The sequence below is a fragment of the Heptranchias perlo genome, chromosome 7 (assembly GCF_035084215.1).
Source record: "Heptranchias perlo isolate sHepPer1 chromosome 7, sHepPer1.hap1, whole genome shotgun sequence".
Lineage (NCBI taxonomy): Eukaryota > Metazoa > Chordata > Chondrichthyes > Hexanchiformes > Hexanchidae > Heptranchias > Heptranchias perlo.
In genome coordinates, this window is record NC_090331.1 from 43350569 (window position 1) to 43377403 (window position 26835).

The following is a 26835-nucleotide window of genomic DNA, read 5'->3' on the forward strand; positions in this document are numbered from 1 at the left end:
AACACAAAGTTGAAGGGGAATTGCTTCACCTTTGAAGCTCCAGATCTGATACATTCCAATCATCCATAAGGAGTAACGACAGTCAGAAACCTTTCGATGATATGCATACAGTTTTGAGGGTCCACCGGTGCTCAGCACCATGCATGTCTTGAGAAACATGTACTGATTGTACAAGCCAAAGCTTTGACCTATTAAAGATAATCTGCCCAGACAAGGTCAGCACACCATAGGTACAGGAGTAGGCCATTCAGTCCCTTGAGAATGTTCCACCATTCAATTAGATCATGACTGATCTGTATCTTATCTCCATCTACCCACCTTAATACCCTTGCCTAACAAAAATCTATCAATCTCATTTTTGAAATTTTCAATTGACCTAGCCTCAGCAGCTTTTTGGGTGAGAGTTTCCGATTTCTACTTCGCTTTGTATGGAGAAGTGCTTTCTGACATCACCTCTGAACGGCCTAGCTCTAATGTTCTGGACTCCCCCACCGCAGGAAATAGTTTCTCTCTATCTACCCAATCAACTCCTTTTGATCAGCTTAAACACCTCAATTATATCACCCCTTGATCTTCCACATTCAACAACAACAATAACTTGCATTTATATAGCACCTTTAATGATGTAAAACGTCCCAAGGCGCTTCACAGGAGCATTATTAAACAACCTTTCACACCAAGCCACATAAGGAGGTGTTGGGACAGATGACCAAAAGCTTGATCAAAGAGGTAGGCTTTAAGGAACTCTTAAAGGAGGAGAGAGAGGTAGAGAGCAAAGAGGTTTAGGGAGGGAATTCCAGAGCTTAGGGCCTAGGCAGCTGAAGGCAAGGCTGCCAATGGTGGCGCAATTAAAATCAGGGATGCGCAAGAGGCATAAATTGGAGGAGTGCAGAGATCTTGGAGGGTTGTAGGGCTGGAGAAGGTTGCAGATATACGGAGGGGCAAGGCCATGGAGGGATTTGAAAACAAGGATGAGAATTTTAAAATTGAGGCGTTCCCGGACTGGGAGCCAATGTAGGTCAGTGAGCACAGGGGTGATGGGAGAACGGGACTTGGTGTGAGTTAGGATACAGGCAGCAGAGTTTTGGATGAGCTCAAATTTATGGAGGGTGGAAGATGGGAGGCCAGCCAGGACACCATTGGAATAGTAGAGTTTGGAGGTAACTAAGTCATGGATGAGGGTTTCAACAGCAGATGAGCTGAGGCGGGGCGGAGATGGGCGATGTAACAGAGGTGGAAGTAGGTGGTCTTGGTGATGGAGCGAATCTGTGGTCGGCAGCTCATCTCAGGGTCAAATAGGACGCCAAGGTTGCGAATGGTCTGGTTCAGCCTCAGACAGTGGCCAGGGAGAGGGATTGAGTCGGTGGCTAGGGAACGGAGTTTGCAGCGGGGACCAAATGCAATGGCTTCGGTCTTCCCAATATTTAGTTGGAGGAAATTTTTGCTCATTCAGTACTGGATGTTGGACAAGCAATGTGACAAATGAGAGACAGTGGAGGGCTTGAGGGAGGTGGTTGTGAGGTAGAGCTGGGTGTCGTCAGCGTACATGTGGAGTCTGACGTTGTGTTTTTGGATGATGTCACCGAGGGACAGCACGCAGATAAGAAATAGGAGGGGGCCAAGGATAGATCCTTGGGGGACTCCAGATGTAATGGTGCGGGAGTGGGATAGATAAGAATGGAACCAGGCGAGCGCAGTCCCACCCAGCTGAACGACAGAGGAGAGGCGTTGGAGGAGGATGGTGTGGTCAACCATGTCAAAGGCTGCAGACAGGATGAGGAGGGATAGTTTATCATGGTCACAGTCACATAGGATGTCATTTGTGACTTTGATAAGGGCCATTTCAGCACTGTGGCAAGGGGGGAGACCTGATTGGACGGATTCAAAGATGGAGTTGCGGGAAAGATGGGCACAGATTTGGGAGTCAACAACACGTTCAAGGACTTTGGAGAAGAAAAGGTGTTTGACGTTGGGGCGGTAGATTGCAAGGACAGAGGGGTCAAGCATGGGTTTTTTGTGGAGGGGTGTGATGACGGCAGATTTGAAGGGGAGGGAGGCAGTGCCTGAGGAAAGGGAACCGTTAACAACATTAGCTAATGGGGGCCAGGAAGGGAAGCTGGGTGGTCAGCAGTTTAGTGGGAATCGGGGTCAAGGGAGCAGGAGGTGGGTCTCATGGTCAAGATGAGCTTGGAGAGGGCTTGAGGAGAGAAACTAGAGAAAGATGCAAGTTCATGGCTAGGGCAGGGGGGAAACGTAGGGGAAGTTTGGCTTGGTGGGTTAGGGGAAGGGAGGGAAGCGGCAGAGGCAGGTGAATGGATGGTCTCAGTCTTAGTGACAAAGAAGCCTATGAGCTCCTCGCACTTTTCGTTGGAGGTGAGGGTGGAAGGGGCAGAGGAGAGGGGTTTAAAAAGATGGTTTGTAGCGGAGAAGAGAAGCCGGGGGTTATCTTTGCATTCCAGGATGATCCTGGAATAGTGAGCATTTTTGGCAGTGGAGAGCAGGACCTGTTAGTGCTTTATGTGGTCCAGCCAGATCTGGTGATGAATGGCTAAACCAGTTGTCCGCCATAAACTTTCAAGTCTGCGTCCCTTGGACTTAAGGAAGCGGAGATGAGGGTTATACCAGGAGGAACGACCAGGGTGTGAGAAAGAGTAATGGTTTTAATGGGGACAAAGGCATCAAAGGTGGAGGTGAGGGTGTCATTGAGCAGATTGGTAGCTGCAGAAATGTCATGGCGAATGAAGGGCCAAAGGCTAGAAACATAGAAAATAGGAGCAAGAGTAGGCCATTTGGCCCTTCGGGCCTGCTCCGCCATTCAAAATGATCATGGCTGATCGTCTAACTCAGTACCCTGTTCCCGCTTTTTCCCCATATCCCTTGATCCCTTTAGCATTAAGAAATATATCTATCTCCTTCTTGACTACATCTAATGACTTGGCCTCCACTGCCTTCTGTGGTAGAGAATTCCACAGGTTCACCATCCTCTGAGTGAAGAAATTTCTCCTCATCTCTGTTCTAAATGGCATACCCCCGTATCCTGAGACTGTGACCCCTGGTTATGTATTCCCCATCCATCGGGAACATCCTCCCTGCATCTAGTCTGTCTAGTCCTGTTAGAATTTTATATGTTTCGATGAGATCAGTTGGGAATTTGAAAGTGATTTGCGGGAGAGTTTTTTTCCAGGGGCGGACACAGAAGGAAGTGGGGTTGGGAGGGGGAAAGGGGATTTGGGTGGAGAGGGATACAAGGAAGTGATCAGAGATGGCCTTATCCGTGATAGACACAGTGGGACTAGAGGGGCCACGTGAGATAGCAAGGTCAAGGGGGTGGCCGTGAATGTGGGTAGGGGAGTTTATATGGAGGGAGAGATTAAGGGAGGATAGGAGGGCAGTGATCTCAGGAGAGAGAGCATGATGAGTTAAGATGGAGGTTGAAATCACCGAGGATGAGAAGTCGCTTGGTGCAGAAGCTAAGGGAGGAAAACAGTGAAGATATCTTGGTGAGAAACTTAGGGTGGTACTTGGGTGGGCGGTAGAGATCAAGGATTTTAAAGGAGAGGCGAGAGGGGTGGAACAAGGTGAGATGCTCAAAGGAAGAGAAGGTGCCAGAGGAGTAGGGGGACAGACCAAAGTGTGATTTAGTGATGAGGGCCACACCGCAACTGCGGTGGTCTGGGAGGGGCAAGTGGTGGAAGATATAGCCAGGTGGGGAGGCTTCATTAAGGGAGAAGGTATTATCGCCTGTCAGCCAGGTTTTCGTCAAGGCCATGATGTCAATGCAATCATCCACAATAAACTCATGGGTGGCAAGGGCCTTGTTCACAAATGAGCGGACATTCTGGAGGGAGAGGCGGAGGGGGGCAGTGATAGCTGATCCGCTGGCAAAGTCCACAGGGCCAGAGCTGGGAGGGATGACTGGAACAGGAAGCAGATTGGCAAGATTAGCCCCCAGCGGGTGTGCTGGGTGGAAAAGTCAGTGAGAGAGTAGGATGGGGCAGTTGGGGTTGCTGCTCATAAGAAGGGAGCAACGAGTGCCTCGATGGGCCCTTCGAAGAATGCCAAGGGAGGCACAGTGGGAAGCTGTAGGCTTATCTAAGAGGGAATCAAGCTTGGGATGGTGGCAGGAGAGTAGGAAGGTCAAGGAGTGCTGAAGGGCTGGGGTAGGGGTCTCGGTGGGGGAGGGCAGAGAACCCGCAAGGGTAGAAATGAAAGGAGGCATGGCGACAGGAAAGAGGGGCCGAGGAGGGGTAAAGAAAAGGTGAGAAAATGGGAAATAGAAGCAATGGGCTCAGGTCTGGAGCGTCAGCCAAAACGCGGACGCGAATGGACACGGAAACTCAAGTTACATAGGCGTGAAGACTAGCCTAGTCTATGCACTCTGTTCTCATAATTTAACCCTTTAGGCCCACTTTCATTCTGGTGAATCTGCGCTGCATCCCCTCCAAGCCCAATATATGCTTTGAGATGTGATGCCCACAACTGAACACAGTACTCTAAATGGAGTCTCAGCAGAGCTCTTTACAGCTGTAACATCATAACTTCCACCTCTTTGTATTCCAGCCCTCTTGAGAGAAAGGCTAGCATTCCATTAGCCTTTTAATTATTTTTTGTACCAGTCCAGACCCTGACTTCCCCTGCAAGTAGACTCTGGTCATTTGTCAGAGTCATCTGTGAACTGCTTTTGTATCTGAGTCCATAGGCTATTAAACTATTTGGTGATAAACTTTGGGGAAATGAGACTCAGGTTGTAAGTGTCAAACACTTACCCAGTGCTGTGAAAAACAAAAGTGTTCCAGAGTTGAACAAGGTGTTATATACTTTGTTGAGGGGTGTTGGTCACGTGGAGATAACTCAGACATTCCTTGATGCCAGTGGTCTGTGTAGGATGTAATATGTAGAAATAAACCTCATTGCTAGCCTGCATAAATATCTTTCTGTGCAAGTAAATGGAAATATGAAGCACAGAAGAATTTGGCAATTGCTGTTCATTACAATATCAAACATAACTATAATGAACAAAGAAAGATGGTAGTGGTTGTAGGAAGCCAATCAACTCAGCCGCAGGACATCGCTGCAGGAGTTCCTCAGGACAGTGTCCTGGGCCCGACCACGTTCAGCTGCTTCATCAATGACCTTCCCTCCTTCATAAGGTCAGAAATGGGGATGTTTGCTGATGATTGCACAGTGTTCAGTTCCATTCGCAACCCCTCAGATAATGAAGCAGTCCGTGGATTTATGAAAGGGAAATCATGTTTGACAATCCTATTGGAGTTCTTTGAGGATGTAACTAGTAGAATAGACAAGGGGGAACCAGTGGATGTGGTGTATTTGGATTTTCGGAAGGCTTTTCGACAAGGCCCCACACAGGAGGTGAACAAAGTTAGAGCACATGGAATTGGGGGTAATATACTGGCATGGATTGAGAATTGGTTAACAGACAGAAAACAGAGTCGGAATAAATGGGTCTTTTTCAGGTTGACTGACTAGTGGGGTATGGCAGGGATCGGTGCTTGGGCCCCAGCTAATCATAATCTATATCAATGATTTGGAAGAGGGGACCAAATGTAATATTTCCAAGTTTGCTGATGACACAAAACTAGGTGGGAATGTGAATTGTGAGGAGAATGCAAAGAGGCTTCAAGGGGATATAGACAGGCTAAGTCAGTTGGCAAGAACTTGACAGATGGAATATAATGTGGGAAAATGTGAAGTTATCCACTTTGGTGGGAAAAACAGAAATGCAGAGCATTTTGTAAATGGTGAGAGATTGGGAAATGTTGATGTTCAAGGGGACCTGGGTGCCCTTGTACATGAGTCGCTGAAAGCTAACATGCAGGTGCAGCAAGAAATTAGGAAGGCAAATGGTATGTTGGCCTTTATTATATTATAAGAGGATTTGAGTACAGGAGTAAAGATGTCTTACTGCAATTATATAGGGCCTTGGTGAAACCGCACCGGGAGTATTGTATTCAATTTTGGTCTCCTTACCGAAGAGAGGATATACTTGCCATAGAGGGAATGCAACGAAGGTTCACCAGACTGATTCCTGGGATGACGGGATTGTCGTATGAGGAGAGATTGAGTAGACTAGGCCTATATTCTCTAGAGTTTAGAAGAATGAGAGGTGATCTCATTGAAACATACAAATTTTTTACAGGGCTGGACAGTGTAGATGCAAGGAGGATGTTTCCCTGGCTGGGGAGTCTAAAACCAGGGTTCACAGTCTCAGAATAAGGGGTAGGCCATTTATAACTGAGATGAGGAGAAATTTCTTCACTCAGAGGGTGAATTTGGAATTCTCTGCCCCAGAGGGCTGTGGAAGCTCAGTCATTGAATACATTCACAACAGAGATCGATAGATTTCTAGATATTAAAGGCATCAAGGGACATGGGGATAACGCAGGAAAATGGCAGGTAGAAGTTCAGCCATGATCTTGTTGAATGGCGGAGCAGGCTCAAGGGGCCAGATGGCGTACTCCTGCTCCTATTTCTTATGTTCTTCTGTGCCCGCATGCAGCAAGACCTGGACAACAACCAGGCTTGGGCTGATAAGTGGCAAGTAACATTCGTGCCACACAAGTGCCAGGCAGTGATCATCTCCAACAAGAGAGAGTCTGATCACCTCCCCTTGACGTTCAACGGCATTACCATCGTGGAATCCCCCACCATCAACATCCTGAGGGTCACCATTGACCAGAAACTAAACTGGACCAGCCACATAAATACTGTGGCTACAAGAGCAGGTCAGAGGCTGGTTATTCTGCAGCGAGTGACTCACCTCCTGATATCCCAAAGCCTTTCCACCATCTACAAGACACAAATCAGGAGTGTGTTGGAATACTCTCCACTTGCCTGGATGCGTGCAGCTCCAACAACGCTCAAGAAGCTCGACGCCATCCAGGACAAAGCAGCTCGCTTAATTGGCACTCCCTCCACCACCGGTGCACTGTGGCTGCAGAGTGCACCATCGACAAGATGCACTGCAGCAACTCGCCAAGGCTTCTTCGCCAGCACCTCCCAAACCCTCGATTTCTATAACCTTGAAGGAGAAGGGCAGCAGGTGAATTGGAACACCACCACCTGCACATTCCCCTTCAAGTCGCACACCATCCTGACTTGGAAATATATCGCCGTTCCTTCATCGTCGCTGGGTCAAAATCCTGGAACTCCCTTCCTAACAGCACTGTGGGAGAACCTTCACCACACGGACTGCAGCGGTTCAAGAAGGCGGCTCACCACCACCTACTCGAGGGCAATTAGGGATGGGCAATAAATGCTCGCCTTGCCAGCAATGTCCACATCCCATGAATGAGTTTTTTAAAAAAGCCTCTAATGGGTTAATTAGCTTTTTAAATAACTTCTGAAGAAACGAGTATTTTCTGTTTGTTAAATTTTTGGTCTCATTACTGGCAAGATGAACTCTAAGTTTTGTATTGTAATACCTTCAGTATTGATGTGTAGATTGGAATTGAAATGGGAAGTACATACTGTAAGCTTTATGTCTTCCTTAGAGTCATCTATATGGCCAGAATCCTGAATAAACTGTTGAAGTAAAATAACCTCCTATTTTTATGCTCTACAATCAGTTATTTTGATCTTTTGAATATAAATTTTTACTTAAAAGTGGAAGTGAGTGTAATCCACACTCGAATAAAAACAGAAAATGCTCTGGAAGCTCAGCAAGTCAGGCAGCATTTTTTTTTATTCGTTCGTGGGATGTGTGCGTCGCTGGCAAGGCCAGCATTTATTGCCCATCCCTAATTGCCCTTGAGAAGGTGGTGGTGAGCCGCCTTCTTGAACCGCTGGAGTCCGTGTGGTAAAGGTTCTCCCACAGTGCTGTTAGGCAGGAAGTTCCGGGATTTTGACCCAGCGACGATGAAGGAACGGCGATATATTTCCAAGTCGGGATGGTGTGTGACTTGGAGGGGAATGTGCAGGTGGTGTTGTTCCCATGTGCCTGCTGCTCTTGTCCTTCTAGGTGGTAGAGGTCGCGGGTTTGGGAGGTGCTGTCGAAGAAGCCTTGGCGAGTTGCTTGCAATGCATCCTATGGATGGTATACACTGCAGCCACGGTGCACCGGTGGTGAAGGGAGTGAATGTTTAGGGTGGTGGATGGGGTGCCAATCAAGCGGGCTGCTTTGTCCTGGATGGTGTCGAGCTTCTTGAGTGTTGTTGGAGCTGCACACATCCAGGCAAGTGGAGAATATTCCATCACACTCCTGACTTGTGCCTTGTAGATGGTGGAAAGGCTTTGGGGAGTCAGGAGGTGAGTCACTCACTGCAGAATACCCAGCCTCTGACCTGCTCTTGTAGCCACAGTATTTATGTGGCTTGTCCAGTTAAGTTTCTGGTCAATGGTGACCTCCAGGATGTTGATGGTGGGGGATTCGGCGATGGTAATGCCGTTGAATGTCAAGGGGAGGTGGTTGGACTCTCTCTTGTTGGAGATGGTCATTGCCTGGCACTTGTGTGGCGCAAATGTTACTTGCCACTTATCAGCCCAAGCCTGGATGTTGTCCACATCTTGCTGCATGCGGGCACAGGCTGCTTCATTATCTGAGGGGTTGTGAATGGAACTGAACACTGCAATGATCAGCGAACATCCCCATTTCTGACCTTATGATGGAGGGAAGGTCATTGATGAAGCAGCTGAAGATGGTTGGGCCAAGGACTCTTCCCTGAGGAACACCTGCAGAAATGCCCTGGGACTGAGATGATTGGCCTCCAACAACCACTACCATCTTCCTTTGTGCTAGGTATGACTCCAGCTACTGGAGAGTTTTCCCCCGATTCCCATTGACTTCAAGTTTACTAGGGCTCCTTGATGCCACACTCGGTCAAATGCTGCCTTGATGTCAAGGGCAGTCACTCTCACCTCACCTCTGGAATTAGCTCTTTTGTCCATGTTTGGACCAAGGCTGTAATGAGAAATGAAAGAAACAGAGGTAATGTTTCAGGTCGAAGACCTTTCATCAGAACTGGAAGATGTTAAAGTTTTTGAGCAAGTACAAAGCCAGGGAAAGTGGGGGAAGGGAGGAAAGAACAAAAGGGAAGGTCTCTGATAAGGTGGACGGCATGAGTAATTAAATGACAAAAGGGATGGTGATGCAAGGCAAGGATGATGGTAATGGGACAGGTTAAGAAACAAAAGATTGATCAGTAGCAGCTATATATATTCACATAAGACTGGAAATTTAGGTCACTGGAAGTTGTGTCATTTGTAGTAGATATTGTTGTAGCTCACTCTGCTTCTAAGAACATAAGAAATAGGAGCGGGAGTAGGCCATACGGCCCCTCAAGCCTGCTCCGCCAATCAATCAGATCATGGCTGATCTTCGACCTCAACTTCACTTTCCCGCCTGATCCCCATATCCCTTGATTTCCCCTAGAGTCCAAAAGTCTATCTATCTCAGCCTTGAATATGCTCAAAGACTCAGCATCCACAGACCTTTGGGGCGGGGAATTCCAAAGATTCACAACCCTCTCAGTGAAGAAATTCCTCCTCATCTCAGCCTTAAATGGCTGACCCCATATCCAGAGACTATGCCCCCTAGTTCTAGACACTCCAGCTCGGGGAAACAACCTCTCAGCATCTGCCCTGTCAAGCCCCCTCAGAATCTTTTATGTTTCAATGAGGTCACCCCTCATTCTTCTAAACTCCAGAGAGTATAGGCCAATTCTACGCGATCTCTCATCATAGGACAACCCTCTCATCCCAGGTCTGGCCTACTCTTACTCTTTCTGTTCTGTACTCTGTTCCTGTTCTCCTGCTCCCGTTTTTTGACTGACAAATATGTTTTTTGACTGAAAAATATTATTTTTATATATATATATATATATATATATATAATAATTGTAACAAGAAGGATACAGCTCTCTGGCTTAATTCCTTAAAGCAATAAGTAACCCTCAACTATCTAAGTCATATAGACCAGATTTGGTCCACTGTCTCTTCTGCTAACTCGGGAATGGTAGCAGGAGCACTATAATCAGCATTCACACCTCTTGTTAGGGACCGGAAAATCAGCCAAAATTTTTAATTGTGCTCTCAACTCTCCTGTGCACTTTCCAAGTGGCTATTCTTAATATGTGATCCTAGTCAGTTATTGTTGGCAAGCTAGTCAATTATGCAGAGCATCGCAACCAAGCCCAATCGATTTCTCCCCCCACCTTGCACTTGCTTGCTTTTCAGCAGCAGTAACTAGATAAAAGCAGGAGCAAGAACCATGTCTGATCTCCCCCTCAGACCTTCATCTCTTTCCCCCCCTCCCCACCACAAGCCAATTGCTCATGTTCTGCATGGGAACATCTGGATTTTCAAAAACTTTTTAAAGATGATGTTTATAAAAGTTAAGATTAAGAACATTACCAGGCATAGAATAAAAAAGCTAAAGATAGGACCTAACCTATAATTCTTTAAGAATCCTCCAGTCTTACCAAATGAATTTAAATTTTATTTGCAGAGTTTGATGCACACCATGAAGGAGCCAAAAGAAGCAGGCCAGACTGTTTGTGACCTTAAACACTCACAAGACAAAAGAATTAACCAGCATTTACATCTTGCCACAGAATCTCAGACTTCACATCCATTCCAGTCCCAGCAGAAACAGCCTCCGGTTTTGTCGCAACTTTCCCTAATTTTCCAGAGCTCTCATGCAAATGATGAGTCTGGTAAAAAACACCAGAGTGTCATTCAGTCCACAGGACTAACAGTTGGGATGAAACCTGTGCCTTTGGTCAATCAGGGAAGGAAAGAATCTTCTCCAAAACCAGCTGGTGCTTTGCCTGAACTTCTCAAGGCAGGGAATATATGTGCTTCTGAAGAACTGGGGTCACCACATGATTTTCGTTTGAAACAGGCAAGTTGACTTAATAATTTCACGCATCATGGTTTGGGTTTGTAAAACGGAAAAATCTAGGCAATGGCCAAAGTTCATTTTTCAGGGCACCACCAACCTTGAAAAGTGTAAACAATTTTACAACACCAAGTTATAGTCCAACAATTTTATTTGAAATTCACAAGCTTTCGGAGGCTTCCTCCTTCCTCAGGTGAATGTTGTGGAAATGAAATCCTCGAACCCTTCGCATTTATAAATCACAGAACAATACCTGGTGATTACAGATAGTCTTTCCAACTGCCCGTTGCCAAGACAATCACAGTGTGCAGACAGAGAGGTGTTACCTACAAGGTCACCAAATATACAAACCACCAAAAAAAAAGAGAGAGAGGCAGAAACATAGAAAAGACAGCAAATGACCCGTTATATTAAAAACAGATAACATTTGTTCGCTGGTGGGGTTACGTGTAGCGTGACATGAACCCAAGATCCCGGTTGAGGCCGTCCTCATGGGTGCGGAACTTGGCTATCAATTTCTGCTCGACGATTTTGCGTTGTTGTGTGTCTCGAAGGCCGCCTTGGAGTATGCTTACCCGAAGGTCGGTGGCTGAATGTCCTTGACTGCTGAAGTGTTCCCCGACTGGGAGGGAACCCTCCTGTCTGGCGATTGTCTGGTGGCCTTCGAGACACACGACAACGCAAAATCGTCGAGCAGAAATTGATAGCCAAGTTCCGCAACCATGAGGACGGCCTCAACCGGGATCTTGGGTTCATGTCACGCTACACGTAACCCCACCAGCGAACAAATGTTATCTGTTTTTAATATAACGGGTCATTTGCTGTCTTTTCTATGTTTCTGCCTCTTTTTTTGGTGGTTTGTATATTCGGTGGACTTGTAGGTAACACCTCTCTGTCTGCACACTGTGATTGCCTTGGCAACGGGCAGTTGGAAAGACTATCTGTAATCACCAGGTATTGTTCTGTGATTTATAAATGCGAAGGGTTCGAGGATTTCATTTCCACAACATTCACCTGAGGAAGGAGGAAGCCTCCGAAAGCTTGTGAATTTCAAATAAAATTGTTGGACTATAACTTGGTGTTGTAAAATTGTTTACAATTGTCAACCCCAGTCCATCACCGGCATCTCCACATCATGGCAACCTTGAAAAGAGTAGGAAAGAAGATGTGGTAACGTGAGAAGTGGTTGATTAGGTCATGCAAAACTTGAATCTTAAGAGCTTGGGATTGTAAGTTCAGAGCTACATATACTCTTTTTCAGATGGTAAATAGGGATACTTGATTTGGAAGTCTGTAGGTTTTGCTTTTAATTTTAAATTGTTTTCTAAGCATTGCATTATTGGTAAATAATCTACTTGTATCCTTTTCATTTGCCTTAAAGTGAAACTCTTACAATCATTTATGAAGAGGCTCAAACCGTTACACCAGAAGTAATCAACATAGTTTTGTTAGTTTATCTTTACAAAGAGAGGATAGTGTGTCCTCAGACAGATGAAAAATATTTTTCTTTTGCATACTCAGCCAATCCTGCTCCCCTCCCTCCCACAAAGCCTGGAGGGTCTGCCAAGCCCCTTTTTTATGACTCAGACACACTAGGTATTGTAGCGGTTTAGGTAGATTTCCTTCCTGTGATATTTTCTTTCCTTCATGTTGCCTGTACTTGGTGATGTGCATTACCAGGCTGTGAACAGAAAGTTGACATCGTGAAGAAATGTGACTACATTCTTTTAGTAGTAGTGAGTATTGATCTTTGACTCATGATTGAGTTGTATAGTTTAGATTCTTACCTCGGCTTTACATCTATTTTAAAGATCTGGCCTTAATTTGACTTCCTGTATTTATAAAATGTACAGCTGTGCTTCTATCAGGTGTCCTAATGGAAATTTCTTGTATTCATCAAGGCTAATTTTACAAATGCATACTTTTGGCAGGGAGCCTTTCAGTTTTGTCTTGACAACATTGTTTTCAGAAATGTTTGCATACTGTTTTTGGCTTATGTTGTCTTCATTGTAGTGAACATTTTACTCCTGGTTGTTAATTCAGTATTCTGTTCTACTTACAGGAACTATTTAAGCAGTCATTTCCAGCACAATTAAAGAAACAGCAAGAACAGTACAAGGCCCAGAAGAAGGCAGCAGCAGGTGGTAACAAGAGCTTCCAGACCCCTTTGTCTAGTCCAAAATCTGCTGCTAGTTCACCAGCACACCAGAAGCTGCCTCCAGTTGATGGTAACCAGTCAAGCCCCTTGATAACAAGTGCACTTGTAGCACAGCAGCAACCGAATGGGGTTATTCAGAGTGTCATTCAGGAAGCCCCATTGGCACTTACGACCAAATCTAGAATCCAAATTAAGAATACTGAAAAAGTAGTTACAAACTCTGGCAGCAGTACACCCTTTTCACCACTTCCCCTTGGTTCTAATTTGAAGAATCATTCCAGCAATCATGTGACACCAGTTCGACGTTCTACCTCTCCTGTATTATCCCAGAGTTCTGCTAAAGACAAATCCGTAAGCATTAAGATCACTGCACCTGTCCAACAGCAACATCAACATTCTACCCAGTCTTTGGCTGATCATTTCAGAGGGATTGATTCTGATGTTCCAAGTAGCAAAGATTCTGATGAGTCAGACGAAGATGACGATGATGAAGAAGAGGATGATGAAGAAGATTCTGATAGTCAATCAGGTTGGAATTGATATTAATGAACTTTAAACCTTAACTGATTTTAAATGGAGGTTTTCTACAAAATGTAAGGGGTGAAATTCATGTTGGGTGATGGCGCCAAACAGGTGGTAGCGAATCCGCAACCCATTTTGTACTCCGCCTAATTTTCTTTCCCATTGAAGTCACTGGAAAAGAATATCAGGTGGAGTATAAAACAGGCTGCTGATTCACTACTGCCCAAGACACATTTCGCCCCCATAGTGTTCACAGCCTAGATATTCCTAGACCTCCATTTAAAATTCTGCTTAATATTTTTTCACATACAAAATGGATTCTATTTGTATCAATACATTTTTCAAATATGATATCAATTTTATAAGAACAGATCCTGTTATAGAACATTATTTAATTCCTCGCCAATGTAATAGTTTTTTTTTATCAAATCAAATCACTGCATTCTTTTGATTGCTAGAAATTATTTTCATAAATATCAGTAAATCAATTGAGTATTGTGCTAACTATCAGTAAACAATAAAAATTTCTTGTGTGGATGATAACAAAGTTGATGCAGTACTATTTTGATGCTATGATATTCAATTTTCTCTAAGTCTGCTGTGGAGAATTTTACATGCTACAAATAACATTTGGTACAGAAATGCAAAGGTTTCTTTTTATTGCCCTTCTCTTCTCTTCCCCAATCATCCCAATGAAGTAGATATATATGGCTGAATTCAGCGTTTCATTTTTGTTACTTTGTAGTAACGGTATGAGGAGATTCTGGCTAATGATGAATTCCTTTTATTCTGAAGGTGACTGCCCTACAAATGATTCAAGCAAGACTTCTGTTGCTAGTCAAAAGTGTTATTTTCACCAATTTTTGCCCTCACATTGATTCCTTGCTGAGGTGCAGTTCAATAGGAATGGCTCCCCTCTGGTACATGACTAAAGTGGTCATTATTTGTGTTAGCCAAGATGGTGAGTGTTGGTGCTTGACCATCAGGGACATGCAGCCAAGTCCAGCCCTATCCTCACTCGATGTCCATACAAGTGCATTTCCAGCTAAATAATGATCAGGAGCAGGACTCTGACGAGGTAATTTTTCTCGTCTCCCCCCAACTCATGGGCGCCTTGCCTGTCTGGGCATTTATTGCATCTCCAATCTGGCATTTTAAATGAAACATTGCACTACCTACTTCAGAATGGTACCAGGGATGAGGAACTTCAGTTATGTGGAGAGACTGGAGAAGCTGGAGTTGTTCTCCTTAGAGCAGAGAAGGTTAAGGGGAGATTTGATAGAGGTGTTCAAAATCATGAAGGGTTTTGATAGAGTAAATAAGGAGAAACTGTTTCCAGTGGCAGAAGGGTTGGTAACCAGAGGACACAGATTTTAGGTGATTGGCAAAAGAGCCAGAAGTGACAGGAGGAAACATTTTCTTACGCTGAGAGTTGTAATGATCTGGAATGCGCTGCCTGAAAGGGTGGTGGAAGCAGATTCAACAGTAACTTTCAAAAGGGAATTAGATAAATACTTGAAGGGAAAAAAATTACGGGGTTATGGGGAAAGAGCAGGGGTCTGGTACTAACTCGATAGCTTTTTCAAAGAGCTGGCACAGGCACGATGGGCCAAATGGCCTCCCCCTATGCTGTGCCTACTACGATACTATGATTTTTTTTACCACAGACAATCTTACAAGTTACTTAACTCCGTCGGTACTTAGATTTTTCACTCTTGTGTAAGGAATGTTTGGCTTCCAGTACAAAACTATCCCACACCTGACTGCAATTTTACAGGGTCAAGTCATGTGAATAATTGACATAAGCTCCCAGCACAGCATTGGCCTTGTGCTGGCAACTGGCTTAATGGGGTATTTGGGGAAAAATGAGGCTAGCACCTAAATTTAAACAGATATGTCCACATAAGAGTAAGTGGCTGCATATATGGGCAAATAAATTTTTCAGGATTTCTAAAGTTTCAAAATTAGTTTGAAATATTTGTCAACTTTTGCCAATGCTGTGAGAGTGAGGGGAAGGATGAAGTGTAAGCAAAAATTAAGTGAAAGGAAGTCCAATATATAGGCATTAAATGGAGTCTGTCGGCAGGTGATGGAGCAGAGCATTATCTGACCCCTGTTTGAGGAGCAAAGTGGACATGCTGCTGTATGAGATAGGTGTGATGAGGATTGTCCTATTTGGTGTTCTGGGGTATCCTCTCCAGAGGACTGTCTGTCAGAAAATGGCAGCTAGATCCAGTGGTTTGTACAATGCATGGGTGCCTTCAGTGATGCTTTAAATTCTTGAGAACCTTTCTATCGGAAAAATTCTGTACGCTGTCTTTCCACAGTGATAGTGTTGCCTCTTGCAAACAAAACTTCTGTCACTTTCTTGATGCAACTATTGACAGCTGTTGCATTTTCATGCTAGATATTCCCCTGGTATCAGTGCTACTGACCACTCGTAAATGAACCTCATATTCCTTATGATGGGAGTGTGCCTTTTCTTACCCAGTATCTAACAAAAAGTAGCAAGAACGGGGTCAAACAGAGAAAACCTTGTCCTCTCCACTCAAGTTAAATTTAATATATTGCATGCTGCCATGTGATCTCCCCAACTTCAGAAGGCAGAAGAATTCACACTACCAGAGCACAGCTTAGACTATAAACCAACAGTTTAATTTATTGAATATTAAACTAGTAAATGAATAGTACTCAGTACTAACTGTGTATTCACAGTAATTACAAAGTCTACTATTCTCAATGTTAAAACAGCAGACAGTTTTCCTGCACTAATAAGCTGGCTACAAAACAGAAAACAGAATGCAGGGGTTAAGGGTAGCTACTCAGACTGGTAAAAGGTGGGAAGTGGTGCTCCACAGGGCTCAGTGCTGGGATCACTGTTGTTCACAATTTACATTAATGATTTGGCCTTGGGAATTGGAAGAACAATTTCAAAATTTGCGGACGACGCCAAATTCAGGGGTGTAGTTAATACAAAGGAAGAATGTGTCAAAATGCAAGAAGACATTAATAAACTTGCAGAATGGGTGTGTAATTGGCAAATGAATTTCAATATAGATAAGCTTGAGGTGGTGCATTTTGGTAGGAAGAATAAGGAGGCCACATACTGCTTGGATAATAAGAGTCTAAATGGGGTAGAGGACCAAAAAGATCTCAGGGTAAAGATACACAAATCACTATAAGTAGCGACGCAGGTTAATAAGGCCATAAAAAAGGCAAACAAAGCACTGGGGTTCATTTCTAGAGGGTTAGAATTGAAAAGTGGAGAAGTTATGTTAAACTTGTATGGAACCTTTGTTAGACCACATGGAGTACTGAGCACAGTTCTGGAATCCATATTATAAAAAGGCTATAGAGACATTGGAGAAGGTTCAAAAAAGATTCACAAGGATGATACCAGAACGGAGAGGAAATACTTATCAGGAAAGGCTGAACAGACTTAGGGCCTTTTCTCTAGAAAAGAGAAGACTGAGGGGTGATGCGTTGGAGGTCTTTAAGATAATGAAAGGGTTTGATAGAGTAGCTGTAGAGAAAATGTTTTCACTTATGGGGGAGTCCAAAACTAGAGGTAATAAATATAAGATAGTCACTAATAAATCCAATGGGGAATTCAGGAGAAACTTCTTTACCCAAAGAGTGGTAAGAATGTGGAATGCCACAAGGAGTAGTTGAGGCAAATAACATAGATGCATTTAAGGGAAAGCTAGATAAGCACATGAGGGAGAAGGGAATAGAAGGGTATGCTGATAGGGTTAGATGAAGTAGGGAGGGAGGAGGCTCGTGTGGAGCATAAACACTGGCATAGACCAGTTGGGCTGAATGGCCTGTTTCTGTGCTGTGGACTCGATGTAACCCTTAACCTTAAACTGACCCTTGTAAAATGTTTGCTTCCTTCATTACCAGAGTCTTCTGACTACTGAATGTAAGCAGCCAAATATAAACCTATCTCTTGTAGATCCTTGCTACAGACTTGTCTGTCCAAGGGTCTACAAAGAATTATGACCATGTCCCTCCCTCAAATTTGTCTTAAAAACAGATATAGCTGTCAGCCAAACCTATTAGTTTGAAAAGATTCCCAGGATGTTAACCACATGAGATGTTTGAATTGAATGGAATGGCTTGACCCGTTGATTAGTTCCAACCACTTTAAATGATGTGAGATGGGTCCCTATCCAAGCACAATGGGAGCAACCAACCTATGCATATGAAGGCCTTATCCCAACATGTACAAATCAGCTGGTCTTGGATATGTATTGTCTACAGCCTGAGAAATAGCCCTGTATGTGCTGTGACCAGCAAGAAAGAATCCAATAAAAAATCCATCATAGGCAAAGATGCTTCAAAATATCTATTCATCAATGCCAGTATTGGATTGATGAAAGGCTCGATTTTCATTAGTTCAGTATATGCATTTGAGTGCACTTCTTTGTGATTTAAGGTTTCTTGCTTTCAATCCTAATGTAAATTTCCAAATATTAGGTAGTTATTACACAAGATATGATCATATGTTATCAGGTACTTTTGTAAATTTGAGAACACATCAATTACAAATAAAGCAGTAAAATTTATAGTTTTTCAGTGAATACTTTAGTAAATTCCTGCTGAAACATTACTTGTATTTATTCAACTAAAATAACATGGATCTTCAATCACAACATCTTGTGAGCTGAAGCATATGTCACTTCTCTAATGCAATGTGTATAAAAGGTGAAGGAATTTAACCTAAAATATAACTCACATTTTCACAGCTAGAAATATAATTTAATGGCTTCAGAAATGCAATAGTGATTTCTATTTTACACATTTGCAATGATGTAAAGTTAAAAGTTCACATTAAGATTGGCATTATTTATGGGTAGTGGCATGACTAACTTGACCTTAAGTTTGTTTCATGCTGCCCATACGTTATTTGGAAGGGCTGAGTATAGAATTTCTAAAACATTGAATTTATTATTTTCCATCAATTAGAGGCTGACAGTGACTCAGAGACAGAAACAGATGGATCTGATGATGAAGTTAAGGAACAAGACGAGACCGAAACACAGAACGAAGGAGAAGAAATTCCTCATAAATTCAACAGAGCTGCTCATTCAAGTCACACTTCTTCCAGTCAGTCAGCCCACTCAACACCCATTAGCCTCCATGTATTGAAGACTTCAAACTCAGCACCTGGCTCATTGGCATCGGGATCTACAACACTGGCTTACCCAGGGACCCCGTCATCTTCATATGCCCCATCTACACCATCTGGTAATATTTACTTACTTTTTGCACCCCATTTTCTGCCAGTTTTCTTCTCTCCTGTTTTCCTGAAGACAGTTCCTTGCTGGGGTACATCTCCCAGGGATGCTAGGCGTCCTACAGTACCTTTCCATTCTTTACGTCAGCTTAGAAAGTGCCTGTTGGTGGGCAGTTCAACCATGGTACTTGGGAAAGCATCATGTCCTTCCTCATTTCCACATATGTGCACTTCTCATGGGGGCTGCTGGACAATGACCAGGAGTGGCAAACCTGGTCAATTTTTCATTTTCTAACCAAGGTAGCTGAGGCTAATTGTAATGCCCCTACTGCTGCCTTGACTGAGATCTGCTAATGCAGCACATACTAGGGATCAAACTTAGGCTCATCCTGGTCAGCATGGCTCAGCTGGTTTAAAGCATTGAGGACTGAGCCGTCAGAAGAATGATTCTATTTCTTTTTTGTTGGTATTATTTCATTGTGCAGCAATTACTGTAGTATTTGCATAACATTGATTCTTTTCTTGCCACATTTTGAAGTGGCAAAGCACATCAGTCTTCAATTTTTCAAAATATTTTGGGTCTATGATTAAATGTGTGGTTGAATACTTGAAAATTAGTCTTTGTATTTCACAGATATTATGGCAGGAACCTTATCAGTAATGTTGCCATTTTGGGCATGAAAGTAGATTCGGTTTGTGTTGCAGGGAATATTGGGGCTTGGAAGGCAGGATATGGGCGCAGTGACACATCACATTGGTGCACACCAATGTGGCCATATTGCTCAGCTAAGGCTATGTGCTTTCACAATGGAATGGAAGGAAAGCTTGAGGGAGAGTCACGATGGACTGTTCTTGTGTGCTTCCTGCAACATGGAGTGACATTGGTAAAGGCCTTGGAGCCAGAGCATAGGCCTCAAATTTTAAATTGTATGTTCACCTAAATGTTTTCCTCCAAATTTTGCATGCTAGTGGATATTTTTAAGCTAGGCATCATCATCCCCCCTCCCCCACCATGATTTTTTTTAATAATTAAAAATGTAACAATTCTGGCTAATTTGGAATAATTTTACGATTTTCACACCAAAAAAAACCCATTTTGAAACAAATCAATTGAGGTTGGTAGTGTAGCTTGAATCAGTTATGTAAGTCTGAAAGGACCTACATAACTTTGTCAATAGGCCAAAAGTGGACAAGGGCATAACACACTGGACACAATTAATATCAAATTTAAGACTGAATTTATTGCAAGTTTGCTTAAATAATAAATTAGTGCAATAATATTAGTATCTGTGCTTGAATTTATCAAGAAAGTCCTATTAAAATTTTTAGGTTTTTTTTCTGCTTTATCACCTGTCTGTTTTTTAAAAAAACAGACTATCACCTACATTTGTTATCCAAGACCTGTTTAACTTCTATATTGGTACTGGACTAGCAACCCAGATGTCGTGAGTTCAAAACTCACCATGGCAAGTTGTGAAATTGAATTCGATAAAGCTGGTAATTTGTTGGCTGGTGGCAGGAAAAAATTACCTTGAAAGCTTCTGGATTGTTATTAAAAACACAACTGGTTCACGAATGTCCCCCAGGGAATGGAAACTGCTGCACTAACCTGGTCTGGCCTACACTATGTGGTTGATTCTTAATGCTCTCTGAAGCAATCTAGCATTCCAGTCCTTTGTAAACAATGGGCAATAAATGCCAACATAATAGTACAATTCCTAACCTGTCAGTTGCACATCTTTGTAATTGCCAGAGACCCACACATGTGCATACATCTATTTATTCTACACTGGATAACATTTCAACTTAAATAGCAGAGAGAGGGACTTCAGCCAAAAGTGTTAACATTTATATGCTTCTATTCCACAATATAACTTCAAGATCCATGGTTTTTATTAAATGGTACAAATCAATTTCACTGATTGTTTCACCCCTACTATATGGACATTAAGTATGCTAATCAATGGACAAAATCAGTTGAACACAAACAACATGGCCTAGAAATTCAGCCACGCAGCACACATTTTTCAGGCTCTGGGCGACCTAATAAGCCCTCAATGTGACGGGCAGAAAGTGCGCGCACAATTCCAGGCAGAAGTGCGCCACCCGCCATATTGGAGGAGGGCACGCTGGTAGCAAGAGAACATGCCGGCAACATTCTAAGTTCAGATTAATGTACTTAAATTAGGGTCCTGCAGTTCTTGAAGGACCTGTTTTCTATTTTCAATCGCCCCAGCGCTTCACTCGCTATGTGCTGAAATCACACAACACAACGTTGCACTAACTGGCAGGAAGGCACTATTTAGAGGGATCATGCAGTACTTACAGGTTAGTTACTGGTTCATCATTTCTGGCTGCTGCTTGACTTCTAGGCCTTTTGGTGTGTTGTATCACTCTGGAAAGTTCACTTTGTCTGCACAGGGAGGTTTTGCTGGTCTTGCATTTTCTTTGTCTCAGAAATAGTCTGGCTGCAGACATAGGTGGTTTCATAAGAAATAGGAGCAGAAGTAGGCCATATGGCCCCTCGAGCCTGCTCCGCCATTCAATCAGATAATGGCTGATCTTTGACCTCAACTCCACTTTCCTGCCCAATCCCCATATCCCTTGATTCCCTTAAAGTCCAAAAATCTATCAATCTCAATCTCGAATACACTACCTCGGGTAGAGAATTCCAAAGATTCACAACCCTCTGAGTGAAGAAATTTCTCCTCATCTTAGTCCTAAATGTCCGACCTCTTATCCTGAGACTGTGCCCCCTACTTCTAGACTCACCATCCAGGGGAACAGCCTCTCAGCATCTACCCTATCAAGCCCTCTCAGAATCTTATATGTTTCAATGAGGTCACACCTCATTCTTCTAAACTCCAGAGTATAGGGCCATTTTAATCAATCTCTCATAGGACAGCCCTCTCATCCCAGGAATTAATCTAGTGAATCTTTATAGGGCTGCCTTTGGGGCTGGAAGACGAGGGGGAGCAGCAAGGAAGACACCATGGAGCAGAAGAAGCTGCCAGAAGAAGGGGGAGGAGGAGGGCACCGAACAGGAGGCCATATCCACAGAGGGTCTTCAGGGAGCACTTCTCCTAGATCAACTTTACTGAGGAGCAATGGCTTCATCGAGGAGGCTGTCACTGAGCTATGTCACCTGCAGCAGCTACAACTCGAGCCTCAAACCAAGGAATGGCAGCAATGCTTGTGGCTATCAACGTCACCGTGGCCCTGAACTTTTATGCCATGGGCTCCTTTCAGGCGGCAACGGTTTCCATTGATTGCACACAGATTGCCTTGTGTGCTCCCTGTCAGCAGCTTGTCATCCTGATCAATCCAAAGGGATTCCACTCCTCCAACGTACAGCTGAAGTTGAAAGGGACCCTGGCGTCTTGGTAGATTTGATGCTTAATGTCCGACCAATGCAGAGCAACAGTCATCAAAGCCAATTAAATGTTGAACTCCATAGCTAAAACAGTAGAATATAAATCAGAGGAAGTCATTATCAAACTAGTGAAAGATAAATTTAGGATTGATATCAGGAAATTCTTCATACAGAGTGACCAATGCATGGATAGAGTAGTGGAGATGAAAATTTTGGAATTCATTTCAGAATCAATTGACTGCTGCGATGGTAGGACTTCAGGATCTTTCTGGATGGATGAATTATGATAGGATGAATGGCCTTCCTCATCCATAATTATCTTGTGATCTAACAGTTTTTCTTGTGTTGTAACTATACCCCCAGCACTTTTTGTGTTTTATTTCATTGATCCAGATCATTGATGTATATTGCAAAGTGTAATGGCCTTAATAACGATCCCTGAGGGACTCCATTAGTATTCATGCAGAGCCACTACCATTAATCATAGAATCATAGAGCACAGAAGGAGGCCATTCAGCTCACCGTGCCTGTGCCGGCTCTTTGGAAGAGCTATTCAATTAGTCCCATAGCCTTGCAAATTTTTCCCCTTCAACTATTTATCCAATTCCCTTTTGAACATTGCTATTGAATCTACTTCCACCACCCTTTCAGGCAGTGCATTCCAGATCATCATAACTCGCTGCATAAACATTTTTTTCCTCACCTCTGGTTCTTTTGCCAATTACCTTAAATCTGTTTCCTCTGGTTACTGACCCTTCTGCCACTGAAAGCAGCTTCTCCTTATTTACTCTGTCAAAACCGTTTATGATTTTGAACACCGCTTTCAAATCTCCTCTTAACCTTCTCTGCTGTAAGGAGAACAACCCCAGGATCTTCAGTCTCTCCATATAACTGAACTCCCTCATCCCTGGTACCAATCTAATAAATCTCTTCTACACCTTCTCTAATGCCTTCACGTCCTTCCTAAAGTGTGGTGCCCAGAATTGGGCACAATACTTCAGCTGGGGCCTAACCAATGTTTTATAAAGGTTCAGCATTACTTCCTTGCTTTTGTACTCTATGCCTCTATTTATAAAGCCGTATGCTTTTTTAGCCGCCTTCTCAACTTGAACTGCCACCTTCAAAAATGTGTGTACATACACCCCCAGGTCTGTCTGTTCCTGCACCCCCTTTAAAATTGTACCATTTAGTTAATGATAGCCCTCAGTCTAGGAGAATGCAACCGATTCTATACCCAACTCAGGATCTGCCCTCCAATCCTACAGATATCTTATATTGCAGCCTGTTGTGAGGCACCTTTGCAAAAGCAATCTGAAAGTCTGTTATTGTGCTAAGATTTTATTTTATTTAAACATACAATTCCTTGGGACATGTAGAAGTGTTATCAGAATTTGGAATGTTCAGAATTTAAATTTCTGCTTTTATATATATTTCATTGCAGATTTAACACATTGGCTGTTTGGTTGACCCAACTATATATAATTAAAATCTTGCATTTGATGTTTGTCCATAGCACATCTCAAAGGTGTCACGCATCGATAGGGCAAAGAAGTCACATTTGGCTCAAATAACTCTGTTCTATTCAGATAACCATGCTGACTAGCTGAAATTTCCTATTGACTAAATGTGAAGCAATCAAAAACCAGTTTCACTCAGGATGGGGATGGGGAGGGGGAAGCTTCCAATCAGCGGTGAGTGTGTGCCACATACTCATCCAAACAAATTGCTCACATTTTTTTTAATCCAGTATCTGTCATAAGCCAAACTAATTAAATCACTGAAGTAATTTCTGCATGCAGTTTTTGTCCACAATTTCTCTTACAGTATACAGCTAATAGTAACATTTTTAACAAACATTTAAAAAAATATATTTTGTCAGATGTTTCTCTGCCTACCCCTTTTATAGGGCCATGGGGCCTGAGATCTGCTTTAGAGCCAAGTTGGAAATTTCATCTGCACGTGGATGCTGGTGATTTCCAGCTACTGTTGACATTGTGTCAGTAGGTCGGTCCGCACGTACTGTCTGCTCCTGTAGAAATACAATTCCTCAAGTGCAATGTGGAAACCAATGCCACATGGCAACCAGTCACATCATTTACAAATAATTGAGGCTTGAATAATGAAGAAAAATAAAAGGGTATTTTCTCTCTTTAAGCCATTATTAAAATTAAGGGATAATGGTTTGGGGTGAGAATGGTACCAGGGATGAGGGACTTCAGTTATATGGAGAGACTGGAGAAGCTGGGACTGTTCGCCTTAGAACAGAGAAGGTTAAGAAAAGATTTGATAGAGGTGTTCAAAATCATGAAGGGTTTTGATAGAATAAATAAGGAGAAACTGTTTCCAGTGGCAGAAGGGTTGGTAACCAGAGGACACAGATTTAAGGTGATTGGCAGAAGTGCCAGAGGCGACATGAGGAATCGTTCTTTTACGCAGAGAGTTGTTATGATCTGGAATGCATCGCCTGATAGGGTAGTGGAAGCAGATTCAATAATAAGTTTCAAAAGGGAATTAGATAAATACTTGAAGGGAAAAAATTACACAGCTGTGGGGAAAGAACAGGGGAATGGGACTAATTGGATAGCTCTTTCAAAGAGCAGGCATGATGGGCCGAATGGCTTCCTTCACTGCTGTGCTGTAACATACTATGAACGAAGGAAGTTACTTCTTTCTTCAAGTTTTGTTATAGTATTACAAAATTATAGCGAGACCATCAGTAAGTTATTTAATATTTTTACCTCATGTCTGTTATATGATACATTGCTTAAGTAGATCTGCTGTGTTACAAAGATGAACAAAGTGCTTGTTGCATCTCGACAGCAAACATCAAAAACCACACTTCAGATCCTAGAATATTTATGAGCAATGGCATAGGAGAACTGGTTGTCTTCAATGAGTATTGCGTCTAACTATATTTAATTGCTGACAATAATTCACTTTTTAAAAATATAAAAACTCTATTTCTGATATATACATCTGATTGAAGTTCTTGTTAAATTAAACTTGTCTCAGGTGAAATTCTGAGGGGGTGAGGGAAAAGAGAAATTGAAATTGTGGAATTGATATAGTACCAGTGGCTTCCAGAAGCGATTTACAATTGCATCTGCATTCTGTGACTACCTTCAGAGCTTGTGTAACCATCTAATTTCTTTCCCTAAAACTTATGCAAGGTATTCTTCGGGTAGTTTTGTATATATTTTAGTTTATTAATGCATTGTTGGTACATTTTATTTTTTTAAAATCCGATTTTCCTTTTTGCAGGTTCAGGTAAAAGAAGAAGAGTCACAGATGAAAGAGAGCTACGTATCCCCTTGGAATATGGGTAATTGTTTTATGTAAAATGCTTTCCATATTATATTTTTAATATATAAATATATATTACAATTGAACAGTTAAATTGCATTGCTCAAATCTGCCTTGAAACACAAATGTCACAATAGTAACTAAAAGGAGAAAACATTTAGGAGAGTAGTTTTGATGTAAAGTACTTCAATTGTTGGGGAAAGTGGTATTCCTGGCATGTATTCCTACCATAGCCAAACAAAAGAAACATTATACCATTTGATAGAAGGTTTGATTCAAGGATTGGCTGGCCAGTTGATATGTACGTGCAGCTCAGTGCTGCACTCTGCTACTATTTGAAGAACAGGTGAGTTCTCAAAAAGTATTTCATTTGCTGTGAAGCACTTTGGGACTCCCCCGAGGATGTGAAAGCTGCTACATTAATGCAATTCCTCTATCCATCCCTTCCTCCACCATCCTGCTGCAATCTTGCTGGCTGCAGTCAGTGTGGCACATTGTCCAGTCTGAACAAATATTTATTAGGTTTAACTGGACAAAATTTCTCGAGGCATGATCTTTTTTGCAGTACTACAGGTCATGTTACACCTCTCACTTTTCCATCACTTACAACTCCCTGTCACTTACAACTCCCCTACATGTTGTCGTCAAGGGTTTGCTTTCAGAAAGGTCACTAACGTTGATGAATCACTTGTGAGCCTTCACATGTGTGCTTCGTTTGCCCTCCCATCTCATGAGATTGGGCATCTCTTTGTGGCTTTTGCTTATTCTCTACATTGGGCAACGGGTATGTTTTCCCTTAATTTATGATGCCCCCATATGTTAGTGTGTAATTGCACTCCGTAAGAAGGTATTTGGACTGAGAAGGTCCAAGGCTTGATTTTTGGTCTCAGCCGAGTAAATTGATTTTAGCCTTAAAGGTATGTGGAACAAAACCACTTTGGTCATAAAATTGAATGATTTGAGATGTATCCCAGAATCCAGAACTTAGATTTGCAGCAACTTCCAATTGATCTGATATCTCAATCATATTTCTACGTGGACATTAACCATTTAAAAAAATGAAGCCCACAGGGAGAATATTAGCTCAGCTATTTTGCTTTCTTACTGTATTTGCCGGAAATAATGTGACTCTATTTAAATGAGACTTAAGAAGAAGGCATATGACACATTTAATGCTAACTGTACAAAAGAAAAGTCAGGCTGAATATAGAAAATAAATAGAGGAGAAGCAAAAAATTAGATTAGAAAGGCTAAGAGTAGATCTAAAGAAAAACTGGCAGGTAATTTAAAAGGACATAGTAAAGGATGTTGCTAACACAAAAAAGTAAAAGAGTAGTTAAAGAAATAATCAGACCAATTAGAGAGGAAAAGGGAATAAGGAGGGT

At 42.7% G+C, this 26835-nt stretch overlaps 1 protein-coding gene across 11 annotated transcripts in view; it reads left to right on the plus strand.

Moving 5' to 3' along the window:
• Positions 1–26835, plus strand: part of baz2ba (bromodomain adjacent to zinc finger domain, 2Ba) — a 295269-nt gene that overhangs the window by 172546 nt on the left and 95888 nt on the right. For 9 of the 11 annotated variants that reach the window (XM_067987408.1, XM_067987414.1, XM_067987411.1 and 6 more), the window contains 4 exons: positions 10463–10858; positions 12918–13542; positions 18504–18785; positions 25409–25469. In XM_067987408.1, coding sequence (XP_067843509.1) covers positions 10463–10858; positions 12918–13542; positions 18504–18785; positions 25409–25469 — 1364 coding nt within the window. The remainder of the gene's footprint in view (positions 1–10462; positions 10859–12917; positions 13543–18503; positions 18786–25408; positions 25470–26835) is intronic. The other 2 variants (XM_067987418.1, XM_067987419.1) reach the window with 1 other exon arrangement.